The sequence below is a fragment of the Athene noctua genome, chromosome 2 (genome assembly GCF_965140245.1).
Source record: "Athene noctua chromosome 2, bAthNoc1.hap1.1, whole genome shotgun sequence".
Classification (NCBI taxonomy): domain Eukaryota; kingdom Metazoa; phylum Chordata; class Aves; order Strigiformes; family Strigidae; genus Athene; species Athene noctua.
In genome coordinates this window covers 24,762,366-24,780,731 of record NC_134038.1, presented here as the reverse complement: position 1 = coordinate 24,780,731, position 18,366 = coordinate 24,762,366, and the positions used below count along the sequence as shown (strand labels likewise).

Here is an 18,366-nt window from a genome sequence, read left to right as displayed (position 1 = left end):
AATCACAGTTACAAATTCTAAATTTATTTTAATTTTTTAAAAACTGATTTTCCACTTTAAAGGTGCCACAATTCAGTCTATTTTCCTTAACACTTGAAGAAAATTACTACTTCAAGTCTCTGCTGAAAGTTTTTTCAGTATGATCTTCAGGCAAAATTTAGGGAAGAGAAGAACAAACAAAATTTACAACCGACAATCATTTGCACATTTAAATCTAGAATATACCTAACATTCAGATTACAATGAAAGACTATGTGCAATATTTTTGTTAAATTTGGTTTTATTTTTTAAAAAAATTTCAAATCTGTGTGCATTTTGGGGGACTTGAAAATAACCCCATAGTAATAAAACCAGCATGGCAATTTTCGTTTCTCAGTTTTTGATGGCTATATATGATTTAATAATTAGATAACGTGGCGTCACTAATATTTAAATCTAATAGTGAAATACTGATTTATATTGCTTGCTTTTGTTGATGTAGTTTTTAAATATCTGAAAAATATTAGAAGATACATAATTTGAGCCAGCCATGAGCTCAGCTAATTCCCAATAAAAGATGGTAATTTTTAATAATGTATTTTATAATATGTTTGTATGTTTATATAATATAACGTATACAAATATATATACATATATATAAACAATACAAAATATAATTTACTACACATAATAATTTGTAGTAAAAAAAGAAAAAGGAACCAACAAGAAATGTTACAAATTAACTAGTCCAAGTTTTACCATCTATAACAGGAGAGAAGGAAGAAGCTCAAGTCATTTTTATTTCCTTCACAGGTGTTTCTCAAGTATTTCTGTTAGTATTGATTAGGATTATCAACTCTTTCATGCTGTCAGTCTTATGCTGTCTATGGGCTATAAATAATCATAAAATAGTGAAGTCTCCTCCCACATGAATAGACTGAAGGCTCCTGGGATCAGCTGTCCATATCCACTTGCTGTACTTGGAAGCATCGGAGCAGGACAGGCAGAATTGGAGCAGGACAGACATGGACAGCAGTTTGCCCAGGAAGTTAACCCGGTTAAAGCATCCAATGTTAGCTAAGAGACATAGTGAAGAAGAAGGTTAGAGGATTGAAAACCTTATTCCAGTGAAAAAAGGAGTTCCTCACAGGTTGTCTCTCAACCCTCCTTGTCAGTAACCTCAGATTCTCTCATGTCCTGCAAATAGCCTGGGCCAGATGCTTAAAAATAATGTCTAATTTCCTTGTTTTTGCCCTTGACTGCAGCTTCAGGTAGTGGGATAGTCACTTAATCATCCTCTACCTTTTTTTGACATTCCTCATTTGTTATAAACTCTATTTTTCCCCTCCATTTTGCACTTCATTAATCCTGCTTCTGTTGCAGAAAATGGCAAATCACCCATACCAGCAACACTGAAGCTAAAAACACACTGACAGTCTCTTTTATCAAGATACAGTCCTCTGCAGTTAGATATCTATATTTCCCAAGGACTTCCTAGAAATCCCGTCCTCTTTTCACTTCTGGTCAAATGTTAGACAATCTTGTGTACGCTTTCCCAGCCTCCAAGTTAAACTGTATCGACTTTTGTTAGATTTTAAGGGATTCAGAATTGCTCAAGTTATATGAACGAACAAGATGTGCATAGCACTAGATCTGTACTTTTTAGTTATACCTATCCTGCATGTTTCACTGAATTGCTGAAATACCGAATAAATTGGACTAACTCAGGCAGCTGACATTTCCAGCAACATGCCCTTGTTGCTTTAGTATGCCCAAGTTCATTACTACACGCCACCTGCCTGTTCCCTGCAAATTTCCCATGTACTCGGCTCTCATCTCTTTGTATGTCACGGACCTCTTGTAACCCTCTTCAGCTACTTTCATTTCATGCCACCCATTTCCTTTCTGTCAAAGGCTGATTCCCACATGACCCCTTCCTCCCATTTTTTGTATTTTTGTTTTTTTCTTCTGTAGGAAATAAATTATTCAGGGCGTTAACATACTTAAACTGAAACTGAAATGGAGGTAGTTATAATGAAATGCTAATAACTGCCAGGAAAATTACAGAGTTGCTCTGAGCTGCTAGGTCTGCCAAGCAGCTGCCAGGAGCACTACGTGTCTCCCCTACTCTTCTCCTAGTTTACTGATTTTCACCAAAATAGGGCGTTGTTCTTCAATTTCAAACTTTCAGAAAACATTCCAGCGTTGATTTGATGTGTCATTCAAAAGTAATCACATAATGGACAAAGAAACAGAGGAATGTTTTTCCGTTGAAATGAGGGCTTTTGATGCATGCTTAGGGTGTGCTTCAACATTACACTTATCTGTTGGCACATCCATCGTTGTGTCAATGCAACTCTATAGGGAGGCTGTGATATAAAATGAGGTTGCTGCCATTAGCATAGATTATTTCATGGAGCTGGCTTGCAGTGCTGACCCAAAAAGTTTTACCAGTGAAATTCACCACTCCCACAACTCTAGCAGAGGGACAGAAATGTGTAGCGGATGTGTAAAGCAGCTCTTCAAGAATGTTAGCACTAGAGAAACTGGAAGTCAGAAGCACATCCTTAATTAAACACCACTGATGCTGTTAAAATGTTTCTGTCCCTCACCTGCCTGCTACCACCTCTTTGTCACAGGTTAACATGCCACAGCTGCTGAAGAATGGTCAAACATACGCTTGAATATGAGCTGTGGGAGCAGTGACCATCATAAGAGGAAACGTAGTCCAAGCTGCTTCAACCCCTTGTGAGGTGAACACTGTCTTATGAGCCGTGATTCATGAGTGAAAATGGCACAGCAAGTGAGGTGATGGTGCAAGGGTAGATTCATGATTAACTCAGCATGTATATACCAGAGGCAGAATAGACAGGTAACCCACCGAAAGCTGGAGCCTTCAGGCCTTGATTAGCTCAGCCAGATTTCAGCACTGGTACTGCTACAGGAGGTAGGCTCCTACCCGAATGCTCACTGTTTGGACCCCACTTCACACAAACCTACCCCATGTGCCATATACTGCTTTCAACCATGTAACTACATTGTGCAGATTAAACACACAGGACTTCAGAGTTCCAGGAGGGCTATATCTCAATGGGCATCTCCATTCCAGGCTTTTTAAAAAAACCTCAAATCAGAGGCCTTTGTAAAAGGTTATTTATGACCTGTCAAAGGACAAAAAAATGGGCCCAGGCTCTTTTCCAGATAATCCACATGCCGACTGGTGAGGAGTCCATTAACTCACGCCTTTCCAGGGCATTTGCTTGCTGCTGGGAGCAACCCCAAAAGGACACAGGACTGTTGGGGAGGGCTCTTCTCTATGATTAACATATTGAGAAGAGGGCTGTGCACACAGAAAATTGAAAGTATCTTTAACTTTCTTCTCACATTTGAAATGGTGAGATTCAGAACCTAAGCAGAATTTCAGAGAAAACGTCCACATTTATTAAACCCAGTGGAAAGAACCGACACGTTTGCCAGCACCGGAATTTGCCCCAAATGGTCACACTCATCAGTGTGACAACACGAATCGAAACCTGGAGCTGGAGCTGGCTGCAGCGGCACAGCCAACAGTAACACCTCTCAGGGAGTCGTGGCGGTAAAGGTCAAAGCCCGCCCTCCTCGGGTTCCTCCGCGTCAGGTGTGTACACCTCTGTGAAGGCAGGAGCGTGAGCAAACAGCGGACGCGGTGGCGGAGCCGGCGGCCTTTTGCCGCCTCGACAGTTCCCGCTGACAGGGCCCCGCCCGCCTCCCTAACGGCCTCCACCGCCCCGCCCCGCCCCGCCCTCAGCAAGCCCCGCCCCCTCCCGCGGCGCACCGCCCGGCCTCCCCGCCCCGCCCGTCAGGTCCTGGCAGAGCGCGTGACCTCGGCTGGCTTCAAGGCCCACTTCCGGCTCCGCCTCGGTGCTGCCGCCAAATCCTTCCGGCTGAGATGCGCGAGGGACCTCGAACGCTGGGAGGGGGCACACGCCCCCGGGAACCCGGAAGTGCCCGAGCGGAGCCGTAGGAGCTGCCTGCGCGGGGCTCCCGTGGCCCGGCCGGCCCGGAGAGCGCGGAGCCTCGGAGGTGCTTGAAGGGGGAGGTAAACGGGACCTGGGGGGGCGTGGGGCTGGCGGAGGGAGGTGTAAGGGGTGTCCCGAAGGTACGGGCGGGGGGTGCCCGGGAGAGGCTGCGGCGGTGACGGAGGCGGGAAGGGTCTCCTCAGTACGGCAGGGAGGGCGGGGGTGCTGGAAAGGGTGGGGGGTGCGAGGGGAGCGGTGGCAAGCGTTAATGTCACTTCAGCTTGGCTTATGAAGGATAGTGGTTTGCTTAGAGTTAAGGGTGGCAGGAAGCGGGCATTTCTTCCATCTACGCGATACTCAAAGTAGCAGATCGATGAGGTGTATCTAAGGTGATGTTTTAGTGTGGACTTTTATCAGTTAAAAGTGACAGGGTTTTTGTCATTTAAATTTTATATGAAGGTATGATAGACTGCTTGACTTCCTCCTCTGTTTTTCTGGTTTGAGTAGGCTTCTCTTTTGATAGTGAGCAACCCAGTTATTAGTTCCTATGTATATAAGCTGGAAATTTGTAAATGCAAATAGATGTGCTTTCATCTTGGTACATATTTCATCTTTACATGTAAGTATATGTATCTCTGTATATAGACATATGATTAGAAAGCAGAATTTGAAGTATAATTTTTCATACATCCAAACAATGTTACTGTTGATGTATTGAAAGTTAGCTTGACAGATTTATAAATAATACCTCAATTGTCTCTTTTCCTAGTGCTTGACCTGTAATACAGAAATCTTTCAGAATGCTGGAGTCCTATGTAACTCCTATTTTGATGAGTTATGTGAATCGCTACATAAAGAACTTGAAGCCTTCAGATCTACAGTTGTCCCTCTGGGGAGGAGATGTTGTACTTAGTAAACTTGAATTAAAGTTGGATGTACTTGAGCAGGTATGTTATGTTTACAGTAGTTACAGTCTGTGTCTTTGATTTAAAAGAAGTTGACTAAATAATTTAGACTGGTCTGCACAGATAAATGTTCATTTAGTACTGTTTTTCTTCTTATGCAAGTTTTTTTCCCCTCCCTGCATTTAGTTAGTATTGCATTGATTCCATGCCATTTGTTTAGTAATGAATGATAATTCTTTGCACATTCTGTAAGTTATGGGGTGTGGAAAGAAAGGCTTTTTTGTGGACATGTTTCTTCTTACATTAATCATTGTTTTACAGTACAAACATTAACTAAATTGCTTTTCCAGTCATATTTACTAATTGCATATAGTAACTAATTCAAAATGTCACAAAGTAAAGTAGGATCACTTATTAATTATGCATACTAAACACAAATTTCTGTTCTCTGGATTGTTTTATGACTACAGTTTTCATCATTCCAGTTGTATCTAAACTTAAGAGTAATTGAGGGACAGATCAACTGGTTTGTGTGGATTAGATCAGAGAGTCTGTAAGCTTGTCTTTTTAAGGCTAAGTTTTGACCAAGTAAAACACTCGATACAGAATTTGGAGCCTGTGGTCAATATGAACTGTTTAAATCTTACTGGAGGGACCGTCTCCTCCTATGCTTATCTGAGTTAACACCTTAAGGAGCTGAGTGTGTGCGTCAGATAAAGCTGTTTGCTGTTGTGCATGGTGTAACGAGTTGTAGCTAGAGTCCTGTGTCTGGATGTAGTCTAAGTAAAGGAGCTGAAAGGCAACAAAAAATAATGGGAGATTTAGACAATATGGCCACTGAAAGAAGAATACAGCAGACAGGTGTTCTGGTTTAAGCCCAGACAGGAACTGAGCACCATGCAGCCACTTGTTCACTCCTTTCACCTCAGGGATGGGGAGAAGAAATACAGAAAGGTTGAAGATCCAGACAAGGACAGGGAAGACGTCATGGACAAAAGACAGACTTGATTGGGGAAGAAAAAGAACATCAATTTAATTTGGGTACCACCACCACTAATTTACCAGTCAAGCAGAGTAGAACAGTGAGAAATACAACCACGTCTTAAAAACACCTTCCCCTCACCCCTCCCTTCTTCCTGGGTTCAGTTTTGCTCCTGATTTTTCTACTTCCTCCCTTGCAGCGGTGCGGGGAATGGGGGTTGTGGTCAGTTCATCACCCATTGTTTCTGCTGCCCCTTTCCCCTCAGGGGGAGGATTCTCCTACTCCAGCGTGGGGTCTCTTTCATCAGAGATAGTAATCTGCTAACGTCCTCCAACATGAGTCCTTCTCACTATCTGCAGCTCTTCACAGGCTGCTCCAGTGTGGGTCCCCTCCGTGAGCTGCAGTCCTCCCAGCAACTGACTGCTCCAGTGTGGGCTTCCCTCAGAGTCCTGGCCTTCTTTGGGTGCAGCTACCTACTCCAATGTGGGATTCTCCATGGGCTGCAGGGGAGTCTCTGCTCTGGTGCATCTCCCCCTCCTTTCTTCAACTGACCTCAGTGTTTGCATAGGTATTTCCCTCACAACTCCTCCCAGGTTACCCTTCTTAAATACGTTATCACAGGTGCAACCACTGTTGCTAGTTGTCTCAGCCTTGGGCAGAGGTGGGTCTGACTTGGAGCTGGGGAAGCTTTGAGAAGCTTCTCACAGGCACTACTGCTGTAGCCCCCTCCCCTGCTACCAAAAACCCACTGCACGCAACCCAAAACATTCTGGCCCTCGCCTCTGTGAACCACATATTCCAGAATTATAAGTAAAATTCATTCATTGCACAGTATTTACAAAGTTCACTTACATCAACAAAAAAACCCCTTCCCCACACCAAAGTAAAAAATAACATCATCATAATGCCAAACGAAAGTACAAAATCCACCCTTCGTCCCTCCACCACAATTACAAGAACTGAAATTCCCATGGTTATTCCACTAACATTGTTCAAGTCCATATTTTGTCTGCTACCTCTCCCAATTGCTATCCTTATCTGTCATACCTCATGCCCCATGGTGGGTGCGACAAAGGACAGTAATGTGTTTTAAATTTTGAATAAAATAAGGCGAGACAAGATAGGACAAGAATTATACGGATGAGAGAAGAAAGACTGGAATAAATTTCACTCAGGAAGACTTAGGTTGGACATCAAGAAAAATTTTCTCATGTTTTAATGGTATTGTGAGGCATGGGAGGAGACTGCATGGTCTATTACAGGAGACCTTTTAAAATGTTTAAGAAATATTTGTGGTTAATTAAGGGTCTCTAATCCTGTTCTGGAAGAGGAGATGATCGTTTCTGAGATCCTGTCCTATTTCTGTAAAGAGCCTGTTTGTCTTCCTTCAGGTATTTGACGGCCTCTGTGTCTTTTCTCCAGTCTTCTAGTTCCTCATTTTCTTGGTACAGCTTGTCCATACAGCTGATGTGGATACTAGACTTCAGTTGTGTCGGATTTGTTCCTCCTGTGAATATTCATAAGCTTTTTAAAATGTATATATTATGGAATTAAAGAAGGCTTTGGAGGTCATCTAGTCCAGCTTCCTGTTCTGAGCAGGCCTGTTGTGATCATTATGTCAGATCAGCTTGTGGCTTTCTCCAGTTGAGTCCTGAAATCTCCTGTCTTGGTTGTGAAAACCTCCTCTTCGGGTAAACTGTTCCAGTGCTAATCTGTGTAGAGGGACTGTTTGTCCTAATAATGAATGATGACTTGGGATGGATATATCAAATGCGTTATATTACCTGACACTATTAGGATTTTGCTGCCATCATCTACGTCATAGTCACAGTTTGCTGGTAGATGATCACTGGCATCATCTTTGCCTGTGTATCATCTGGGGATCTAAATATCCAGTGCAATCTGTTAATGTCATAGCTCTTGTACAGGCAAATGTTGCTATGTGCCCATACCTGTGCTCATGTTTTGTCAGCTTGAATGGGGATTTGAATATGTGACAAATGCAAAATTTAGCTTAGATCCTTTTTTTTTTTTTTACATTATTTGGCTGTGTGCTTATGTGTGCTTATGTGAAATTTATGTGAAATGTAGTGATCTTAATTTATCTCTTACTATTCTTTGGAATTGCCTGGACCCACAGACTGTATTTAGGGTGTCTTTCTCTCTTTTTTTTTTTTTTTTTTTTTGGTAGAAGGGATACTGCTTTATGCTTGTTCAGCAAAACTCTTTGAGTACATGGTGTGTGGTAATACAACATCCCCAAGCCTTTGCAGCTGGCAGAGAGCTCCCTTGAAAAGCTAAAGTCTCTCAAAATTACCTGTACCAGTATATATTATTTTCTTTGGGTTCTCTGCCTGGATGGATTAATAATATCCAAAGTTAGTCACACTAACTGCCCTGCTCTTCTAACACCTTTTCTGTCCTGGGCTGCCTTATTTGGCATGAGTGCAGCCTTAATTTCATGCTTGAGGCTTTGGATACAAATGCACATAGCCTGGATATCTTCATCTGGAGCCTTAAACATTTTGAGAGGATTCCAGCTTTTGTGGAGCTATGCATGATTATTTGAACATTAGCATAGGTGCCAAACCACCTGGACAAAGCACCTTATAACCGATTTGGCAACAAATCTGTGCTTTCTCCCCTTCCTCCTTGCGCTGCAGCTGATGTTAGTGTTCCCATGTCATGTTGTGCTCTTGTGCATCACAAAACAGAATTCCAAAGAACAGATGAGAACAGAGTGTAAACTGTTGTCTGTCTTCTAGAAGATCATTACTTTTGGGACCAAGCTGAAACCAATACTTTTTGAAATCAAGATGTAATATAGTGGTTGACATAAAACATTTATCAAACCCGAAGAGACCATTTCAGTACCTGAAAATACTTTGCATGTTTTTACTTATGTTTTTGTATGTCTTATATGGTCTCATTAAACTAAGCTGAATGTTATTGCAGTAACTCTTAGTGTCTGCTCTTTCTGTGCCACCCTCTTTTTTTTTTTTTAAACAATATCAGTTCTGTAGTGAAAGTGGAGTATTACTTTGTACTCAGATTCAACCTCTAGGTGCAGTGTAGCTTTTGTGCATAATTATGTTGCTCTTTGAATAGCCAGTTAATTTTATAATAGTTATCTCTTGCTAAAGATTAATACGTTTTTTATATTGGTTTTTTTTTCCTATCCTGGATGATTTAATTACTAGAAAAGTAAGCATTCTAAGAAATTTTCCATCTAGGCATAGCAACTGGTACATTGTACAAAAACTACTTCAGGAAAGAATTTTGTAATTAAAGTTTAATATTTAAATATTGTTTTATGGAAGAGGCTTTTAAGCACTCTTGGCAACTTTTATGTGAAGTCACTAGGGTATTGGAACTGCCTGTGATCTTGGTAACTAGCTTGTATGTTATATTTCTGTTGACACAGAGGTACCAAAGAGGTAAGATACGTAGTGAGCTCTTTTTGCTGGTTGTGTATATTTCCATAACATCATAGGTTATTATGTTAACTATTTTACAAACTCAGAAGGGAAAGATGAAGCAGTCTTTGGTTGGAAGACAAAGGAGAACTTCATCTAAAGACTATTGTGTTGACTTCTCATATCTGAAAGAATTTAGAAAGAAAGAAATATGAAAAATGCTAATTACTTAAAACAATTTGAAGTAAATGAGGGCATTAAAATATCCTTACGGTAAGTGTCTGTTATGTGCCACTGGGTTACTTGTGAAATACAGCCTTGAATGGGAAGAAAAGCTATTTGAATTAATACTGATGTGTAGGAAACGTTACTTGCCTGTCACTCCGAAGTTTGAGGGAGTCTTGAATTTTAGGGCACAGGGTATCAAGATCATCTAGTCTGCAGTCTTGCATGATGTTGGTCAGTCATTTATGTGTCAAGCCCAGGAGTTTGTTTTAAGCCATGTCATAATTTTTTGAAGGATTTATGACATAAATGCAAAATCTAAAATGTTAAGTCTAATCAATCATAAGTACAAAAGATACATTAAGAATTTTATGCAGTACTTAATGAAAGGGGAAAGACTGCCCAGGAAAGGAGGAGGAGTAAAAATGGTCTTTGTTATGTTTAATTATGAATAAGTTACTGCATTTGTCACACATTTTTTTTGTGTTGTCTACTGAAATAGAGCAACAAAGATTTCTCTGCATTGCTTTAAGGAAACTTGCTTGTGCAATTAGGATAATGTCAGACAACATTTGTATCTAAATTCCTTTGGAAAAGAAGAACTATGTCTTCTAAATATGCTATACATTTGGTTGTATCATCTCATTTTGAAAGAGTTCCTATTTCTGTTTCTTTCAGTATCTTACAGTTAAGCAGACAAAAATGGGAATGTGTTAAATCCATCCAGCAAATAGTTGGAAAGATCTATTCTAGAATGCCTTTTGAAGTAAACTTATAACTTAGATTTGTGAACACAACTCAGGATCTAAATAGATACTGTGGTATTAATGAATTACATCAAAATCATGTATCTGTGAGTCTGGAAAGGGAATTTATTTCTGTTACTGTTAATAGTGATAGTTTGCTGTCTTGATTCATGACAATGAATGTCTCTGTAATGTATTTTTAGATTGCATATTTTTTTAATCATTTATTTCTATGCCCCCTGCCCAAGCTGTGGGATATAAGGTGCTTTTTCATTTATTGTATGATCAGTGTAGTAACATCCGTGGCTAAACTGCCCAGTACTTACTTTTTAGTGGCTTAACTGAAACTGTTTGGATTAAAATTTTGTGTTGATTATAAGCCTAAGTGTGAATTTTTAGGACAGAGGCTTTTAGCTAAAATACTTCAGTATATTTGTTAATGAGATAAAGAAAAAAAACTTTGTGAAAACAAATTAAGTTTTCTCTAAACTTTTTATGAGAAAGTCTGTAAATGTCATCATTTAATGGGAACTTGAAATTAGATGTGACTTTGTGTAAGCATGGCCGAGGTAGGAGTCAAGAGTTTCCCTGACATCAGATGGATGTGGTTTTTTTATATTTCATTAATGAAAGCTCATTAACCCCCCAAAAACTAATTTACAAACTGAAAGCCGTCCTTTGCAAAAAAAAAAAGCAAGCTATAATTTTGTGTAGTTGTCTTTGAAGATTTTGTCAGCAGTGAATATACTTAGCACTGGGATGCAAGATGAACTTTTTCATAGTACCAGTAGAAGGGCTGAGGAAGTATCAGCTGCAGAATGGAGAGTGTTCCTTAAAATTGCTCTTATTAGCAGCTGTTTGCTGTGATGGTGCTAGGTATTTGCATGTGAGAATAGTTGATTTCTCTTTTGGGTGATTAATTAGAGGCTATCTCAGGATGCTAACCTGTCACAGTTGCAATAGTGGTTATTTCAACTCTGAACTTACGACATGGTGTGCAGGTTTAACCCCTGCCGGGATCTATCCTAGCTGAACCAGGACACATGGTCACATCTAGTTTGGCAAATAGGAAGCTGAGGGGAGATGTTATTTTTCTCTACTGCTTCCTGAGGAGAGGAAATGGAGAGGGGGGTGCTGATCTCTTCTCCCTGGTATCCAGTGACAGGACACGTTGGAACAGTTCAAAGACTGGACATTAGGAAGCATTTGTTTACCAGGAGAGTGGCCAAACACTGGAACAGGCTTCCTAGAGAGGTGGTCAATGCCCCAAGCCTGTCAGCGTTTGAGGCATTTGAACAATGCTCTTAACAACACGCTTTAACTTTTGATCAGCCCTGAATTGGTCAGGCAGTTGGACTGGATGATCGTTGTGGGGCCCTTCCAACTGAAAATATTCCATTCTAACGGCCTAAACTATTGCCCAACATCTAGGAAAGTTAGATTCACTTCTTTCTTAACCTGAGAAGATTCACACCTGTAGTTCCCAGCATCTAAGAAGACGTAAACACTGGGCAACTCCAGGTGAAGACATGTGTTGTTTTTTTCCCCTGAAAGCTTGAAGCCCATTATAGCCAAAAATGTCAGGATAGATCAGAAAAGTAAGATGATGTATCATCACTGAAGCCTCGTCATTAGTATTGAGAATGCTGACTTAAAATTCTGTCATAATATCAAATATTGTTTCTTTATTTTGTACTAAGCACTCATTTTCATTATTCTAAATCTTGATTTCTAGGCCTGGGACCAGATCTCTAGCCTAACTGTTCTGTCTGATCACTGTTAAGCTCATGTTTCCCAGGAGAACCCCTGAAGCTACTGAGGAAATTTTAACACTTATATCCAAAGAATTTGTCTAAACCTTGGCACTTTGTTTCCTGTTGACTCCCTGCATACAGCAGCTGGCTCACTGGGGCTGTCCTATAGAGGTGTGATCTGTTCATTGACTGAGTGAAGTGCCAGGCTTTTGTTAGGAGTTGGGGACTGACCTGCACCATTTTTTAAAGCAGTGTGACATTCATGTTAGGCCTTGGCAAGGTGTCTGATTTCTACCAACAAATAATTTAATAACTGTATTTATTGTGCAGTTTGATATGAATGGGGCAACAATGGGCCAATCTCTTAGAAGCACCAAGCTCTTACAACTAACTCAATGTACTAAAATATTTTGGATGAAGTTGCCTTGCTGTGGCTTTATCAATGCTTAATTCCTCAGAATAGTGCTGGTTGTATTATCAGTGTAAGTATTTACTTTCATTTGGTTCATTTCTTGTCCTTGTCCCTTGAATTTTGCAGTAGCTTCATGCAAGAGGGGTGGTCTTAAACTGTCTTTTATTATCAGGGACATGGTAATACAAATGTCTCCCTTGAACAGACTAATTGTAAGTGTGAGAGCGATTATGAAGCCAGTTGACAAACCTGGTGGCACACTGCTGACGAGGGAGAATACGTTTTGACTTATGTTTTGTGCTGGAACCATACTATTCTACGTTACAAATGTGTGTTTAATTTTGATATGTTTCAGTAGTTAATTAATCACTCTTTTTGTTGTTAGGAGCTGAAACTACCATTTACTTTTTTAAGTGGGCATATTCATGAACTTCGGATTCATGTACCATGGACAAAATTGGGATCAGAACCAGTGGTCATCACTATCAATACAATGGAATGCATCTTGAAATTAAAGGATGGAGCTCAGGTAAAAAATGTGATGAATATTTTTCTAATATTGAGAGGTTGATGAGAATAATAACTTCTATAAGTCACTTCATTTAAAGCCACCTGAAGAATCAGGCACTTGAAGTTGCAGTCCCTATTATTTTTTTGAGAGGCTAATATTATTCTCATGACTAGTGTCTTCCTTCATGCTTATTCTTAATTATTTTTTAGCCATATCTGTGTTCTTACAGATGTAAAAGTGTGTTAATAGTGCTCTGCCAGAATTTTTCTATGACTAAACAAAAGCAATGTAGCCTTCTGCCTTCCAAGAAGCAGTGATGGTTGCTTGAGACAGCTGTGTGTGGTACCACTGTGCATTGGGCATTTTTCAAAGGATGTGATGTTATTATTGAAGGAGTGCTTTAAAGATCGTGGAGTAATTCTCTCTTCCCTTTAGAAGCTGTAGTACTTGCTTGAGTGTACTTGGAATACTTCTTACATGTAAAGGTCTCAAAGGGCTTTTTGTTTAGTTGCAATAATTTGTCCATTACACTGTTTCACAGGCTCAGGAAAGATTTCCTTCTGACACAGTGAAGCTGACATATGTAATGGGTGGATTTTGTTATGTCTAATTTAGTTAACAAAAAAGTACTTGGGTATGTTAATGTTGAAGTTGGTTTTTTTTAGTCAGTGTGGTGCTGAGAGGTTTTGTGGTGGGGTTTTTTTGTTTGGTTGGGTTTTTTTTAAAAGCATTATTCACATTTCAATTTCAGCATAGAGTCCTCCAGTTATATTAAGGATCATGCAAAAGAAAATTCTATTTTGTGCAAAGCTCTCAAGTGTCTGGTCGGGTGCTTGATGAGCTGTTAACCTTTAACATCAATGATTAGATGTAAGCCAGCAAGAAGATTGGAAAACACTTTTCCATTACGTTTGATATTTCTTGTAATATTCTTTTACAGTTCCAGAGCTAAAAGGCTTTTGCTGCTGAAGTTGAAATCTGTAGTCCTAGGTATGCCACCCACAGAGCATACGCTTAGATTCTGTAGTTACACTTAATCTATGTGCATATGTGTGTGTGCATATACTCACATGTATGCACACCAACAGCCAAATGCTAAGTACATTTCCAATGTTAAGGTAAGATTTTGAGGCCAGATGTTCCATGAGAAATGTGTTTTAGAAGCAGCAAATTGCAACTAATTATAGAAGTTGCAGAAAGAGATTTGTAGCTCATGACTTTGTGCAACCCAGAACTAATACTTGATATCAGACCACGCAGATGGCTACTGCTGGAATGATCAGATTTCCTGCTTGCATGGTATTTGAAACTTAAATTTTGTGGTGCATACAGCAAAAGGTCAAGTGTCACGAATGTAAAGCACTCTCAAAACAAGTATTTGTTACAGATGTTTAAGATTCAGAGGCAAGAAAGGATTTTTGAAAATTGCAAGTGACATTTGAACAAATTATTCAGTGGTATGTACACTCAGGAGGGTAAAATTTGGGTCTGTGCCATAGAAGGATTATCTTTGACTAACAAGAATGTAAATGAAAACACTTTTATGCTGTTTTCTGAGGATATGGTTAAAAAAGTTGACAGCTTGAATTTTATTTCTTAAATTACTATTTGAAAGGATTTTATAAAAAGAAAATATTTTGACAAATTCTTGTGTTCTAACTTCCAGTGTGCCAGTGTACTTGGCTAAAACTATAAAAATCTTTGTAATCAGTGAATAAAAAACCTGAATGAAATAGAATATTTCTGTGGAAAATGGTACTAAAATGAACTTTTGGTGAATTTAGGTCCAACTGAAACTTGCCAAGAACCTTTGTATCAGGTAATTAGCAAGAAAGTTTAGTTTAGTACTCAAACATTGATTGGCTTGATCCCACATTTCCTTCAGCAGGTGAAACCTCTAAAGAGCACATGTGTAATTCCATCTGAGTAAGAATTAAAGTTTCTGACCTCAATTTAGTGTGATGTGTGTTCTTTGGAAAGGGACTGTTTCAAAGAATGTTTATTGTGAAGATGTATGGTGATTAAAATAAATGGCATTGTTTGAAGCTCTTGTTCAGTGGACCCTACAGATTTTTGAGACCAGAAAACCCTTTGTATGTTTTTTGAAGAGTATTCCTGGGAATGCTTTTGTATATCTGTGATTTACGATTACACTGCTGTATCATTGTTAGTTCAGTTTCAGTGTTAGTTTGGTTGTTTTTTTTATTGCTTATGCTATTGCAGCATCTCTTCAGCTGAGATAAAAGTTTGGAGTAGACAGTCATTGCTCAACTTCTAGTTTTATGCTAATATTCTCCTTTTCTAAGCAGAAATATTGTATAAGTGGTAAGTTCACCCAGTGATGTTCTATTGGACATGGTTTGTATGTGCTTTTTGCTTATGAATTTGGTTAATTCCAGTAGTTGAAGTAGAAATTGTGTGAGGCATTTTGCACTGCTTTTTGATATCTGTCAGTTTAATGGAACTGTACCTGTTTTATTTGCTTCTGAATGTAATCTCCTGAGGCACTGAGTTTTAAGTATGACCATTTACAATGTTATCAAATTCATTAAATGTGTTGGTAAGTACAATTTGAAATGTGTTCTTGCACAAATATGGTTCTGAAGTTTGCTTGACTTGTATTTGTTAAGTTATGGTAATTGACTCCCATGAGACTGTTCTTCATGAATGTTACATATTGTTTTAGAGCGTAGTTAAAATTCCAATATTGTATTTCTCTCATTGCTTGTATTTCTCTCATTGCTTGTATTTCTCTCATTGCTTATGTCTATATAGTAAATCTTAGGACTTCTATCTAGAATTGAAATCCACTTGCTAAACTTACTTGTTTTCCTCCAAGAGTTTTTCTCTTTTTTGTCCTGTTGGACCCTTCTTAACTTTTTTCTTTTCTACCTGTTTTTTTAAAGCTATTTGAAATTATTTGCTCATTTTTCTTCCCCCCTCCATGCCACAATACCTCTGTGCCCAACCAGAGGCTTTAAATTCAGACTGTACAAATTGAGAATGACAAGCCTGTGTCCATTTCCTTCACCTTCCTGACATTGTAACTAATCCAAGACTGATCTCCTTTACCTTCAACCTTGAATTCTGTGGCTTTTAGTCTTGGAACTGACGCAAATGAAGAGATTCAAGGAGAAATGTAGCATCTGTGTTACTGCTTCACTTTTCAGTCCTTGCCTTTAATCAGGACACAGTGTGTCAGGAATATGCTGATGTATATGAAGATGGAAACTGTATCTACCCCAAGGATAAATAATTATGGAATTGTGGAAAGCTGTTAAGTATCTACAAGCAATTACAGGGGCACAGGGAAACCAAGTAGTTGTTTGGATCAGCATACTGACAATTAAGCACTGTTCCTTTTATGAGGCGTTGCAAAAAAAGGTTTTGAAAGAATGTAACAACTTTGTGGAGACAGTGGAGAACAGCCCACAAGCATGACTGTCAGGATATCAGACATATATTCTCATCTGACAATCAGTGCTGCCATCAAAGAATGCTGAAAGCAGAAATTGATCTTGACTGGGAAATGATTGAGATGATAGGGTGTGCAGACAGGTTATGAAGGGCTTTGAAAGCAAAGACAGAAGGCTTGTGTTTGAGGGTATAGCTATATAAAGTTTTTGTTTAGGTGGTAAAGCTAGCTCCAAGTCTGAAGCAGTGCTTTGCTGTTTTTCTTTCTCACCTGGGTTGTAGTAGTTCAGTTGAATGTGTTGTATGGACAAGCACTGCTGTTTTTTCCATTTGAGTGTATGCATACTGTGTTCAGTGACAGCAAAAACATGGTAAGACTCAAAGTCAGAGGACTAACTAACAGTCTTTAGCGGCCCACCTTTCTGCTTTTCATTTGCTCATGTAGAAACTCAAGGTCTTTATTTTTGAAATATTTTCACAGTGGTATCTATAGTTGAGTAAATCTGATACTGGGTTTTAACACCTGTATGCAAAATTTAAGGCGAAGATTATATCGAGAGTTGCCCTAGAGGAAGCAAATGATGTCATTAGCTAGTGTTGAATCATAATCTCAGGTTAATGATGAATATGAAATTCATCATTAGGCAGCCATTTCATGCTGCTTTTATTTGTGTATTAATAGCTTAATATAAGAAAGGGGTTTTTATCTGTTTGTGTGTGTGCATGTGTCCAAATAAGTGTATACGTAAGTACCAAGAACAGTTTTCGATATTACCTTTACTTAAAACAAATTCATCTGTGTACATTGGACTTGAAGTAGTTTAATCTTTTCTAAATGTTCAGGAAGGTTTGGCAGAGCCCTTTGATTGGGTTTTATGCCATTTTCTGTCAAGAGCTCCAGTCTGAAGAGTTCTTATATTTTCTATGAACTGTTTGATGTGAAAAGTGTTTTACGAGGCTCTCTTTTGAGGATATTATCTTTCTAAGGGAGAAATACCTGTCCCACAAATCTCTTGCAAAAACATTTAGTAAACTTAGTCTTTCCATAGACAAAGCAGTAAGGGCAGCCTGCAACAGCTGCTAGAAAGCCCTTGCAGCATTTGGTTCAGACACTTGTTGTCTTTGTATTTCCAGTGTTTTCAAATGAGTGGTTGAAGAGGAGATACTGAACAGCTTTGCTTAAAGCTGAATTAATTTGCATATGTTCTAGCTGGGCAAGCAAGAGTGACCATTTCATTTACCTTTTTTTTTCCTACTAAGCACTTTCATATGAAAAGACTTTCAAAGCAAGGTATCTGACATTTTAGATTACAGTAATTCTGCTTGCAAAAGAAGAAATTGTCTGTGTTGTCAATTTGTTCAAAGACACCTGTGGGCACATTTCTTAATACTTCAGCTGTAGAAGTCTTCCACTGCTTTTGTGTTTCTTCAGCCTGAATAGCTGGTTTGCTACCTAAGTGCCTGTTACCATGCTAGTCATTTTGGACAGTGTTCATGTGAATTTGTCATCATATTTCTTATTGAAGTTCATTTCAGGGCTAAGTAATGATAATTATTAATGATAATACTAACCGAACTTTCTGGTTGCTGTAATATTTTCCCAGTTTTGTTTATCATGACACTACATGTGTACATGAAAGATGTGAATAAGGTATGTGTTCCTTTTTCTGCCAGCTTGTGTTCTAAACACTCTCTCCAACTGACTGAAAATTAAATGCTTATTAGAAAGATTTAAAACTCAGTACTTTAATTCCTTGAAAGATTTATTTCTGCAAATGTCAACATCATACATTTTTAAAAAGAGAAGTATGCTGTGTCAGACATGTTCACTGGGTAGCAGATTCAGGAACCCAAAAGTAGTCAGATACGTAGTTGGGGCTGTATTCTTACTAAGGAGCTCAAATTTTGAATGCAGCTTGTTTCAAGAAGGATGTTGTCAAAACGATTAACAGTTGGCCTTGATGATTTTAAAGGTCCTTTCCAACTTACATCATTCTGTGATTCTAAAATCAACCTGGTCATTA

General features: G+C 39.0%; 1 protein-coding gene across 2 annotated transcripts in view; it reads left to right on the top strand.

Moving 5' to 3' along the window:
• Nucleotides 1-3,948: 3,948 nt before the first annotated feature.
• VPS13B (vacuolar protein sorting 13 homolog B) overlaps nucleotides 3,949-18,366 on the top strand; it is a 482,028-nt gene continuing 467,610 nt past the window's right edge. For both annotated transcript variants that reach the window (XM_074898647.1, XM_074898646.1), the window contains exons 1-3: nucleotides 3,949-4,057; nucleotides 4,747-4,924; nucleotides 12,803-12,946. In XM_074898647.1, coding sequence (XP_074754748.1) covers nucleotides 4,778-4,924; nucleotides 12,803-12,946 — 291 coding nt within the window. In that variant the 5' untranslated portion in view covers nucleotides 3,949-4,057; nucleotides 4,747-4,777. The remainder of the gene's footprint in view (nucleotides 4,058-4,746; nucleotides 4,925-12,802; nucleotides 12,947-18,366) is intronic.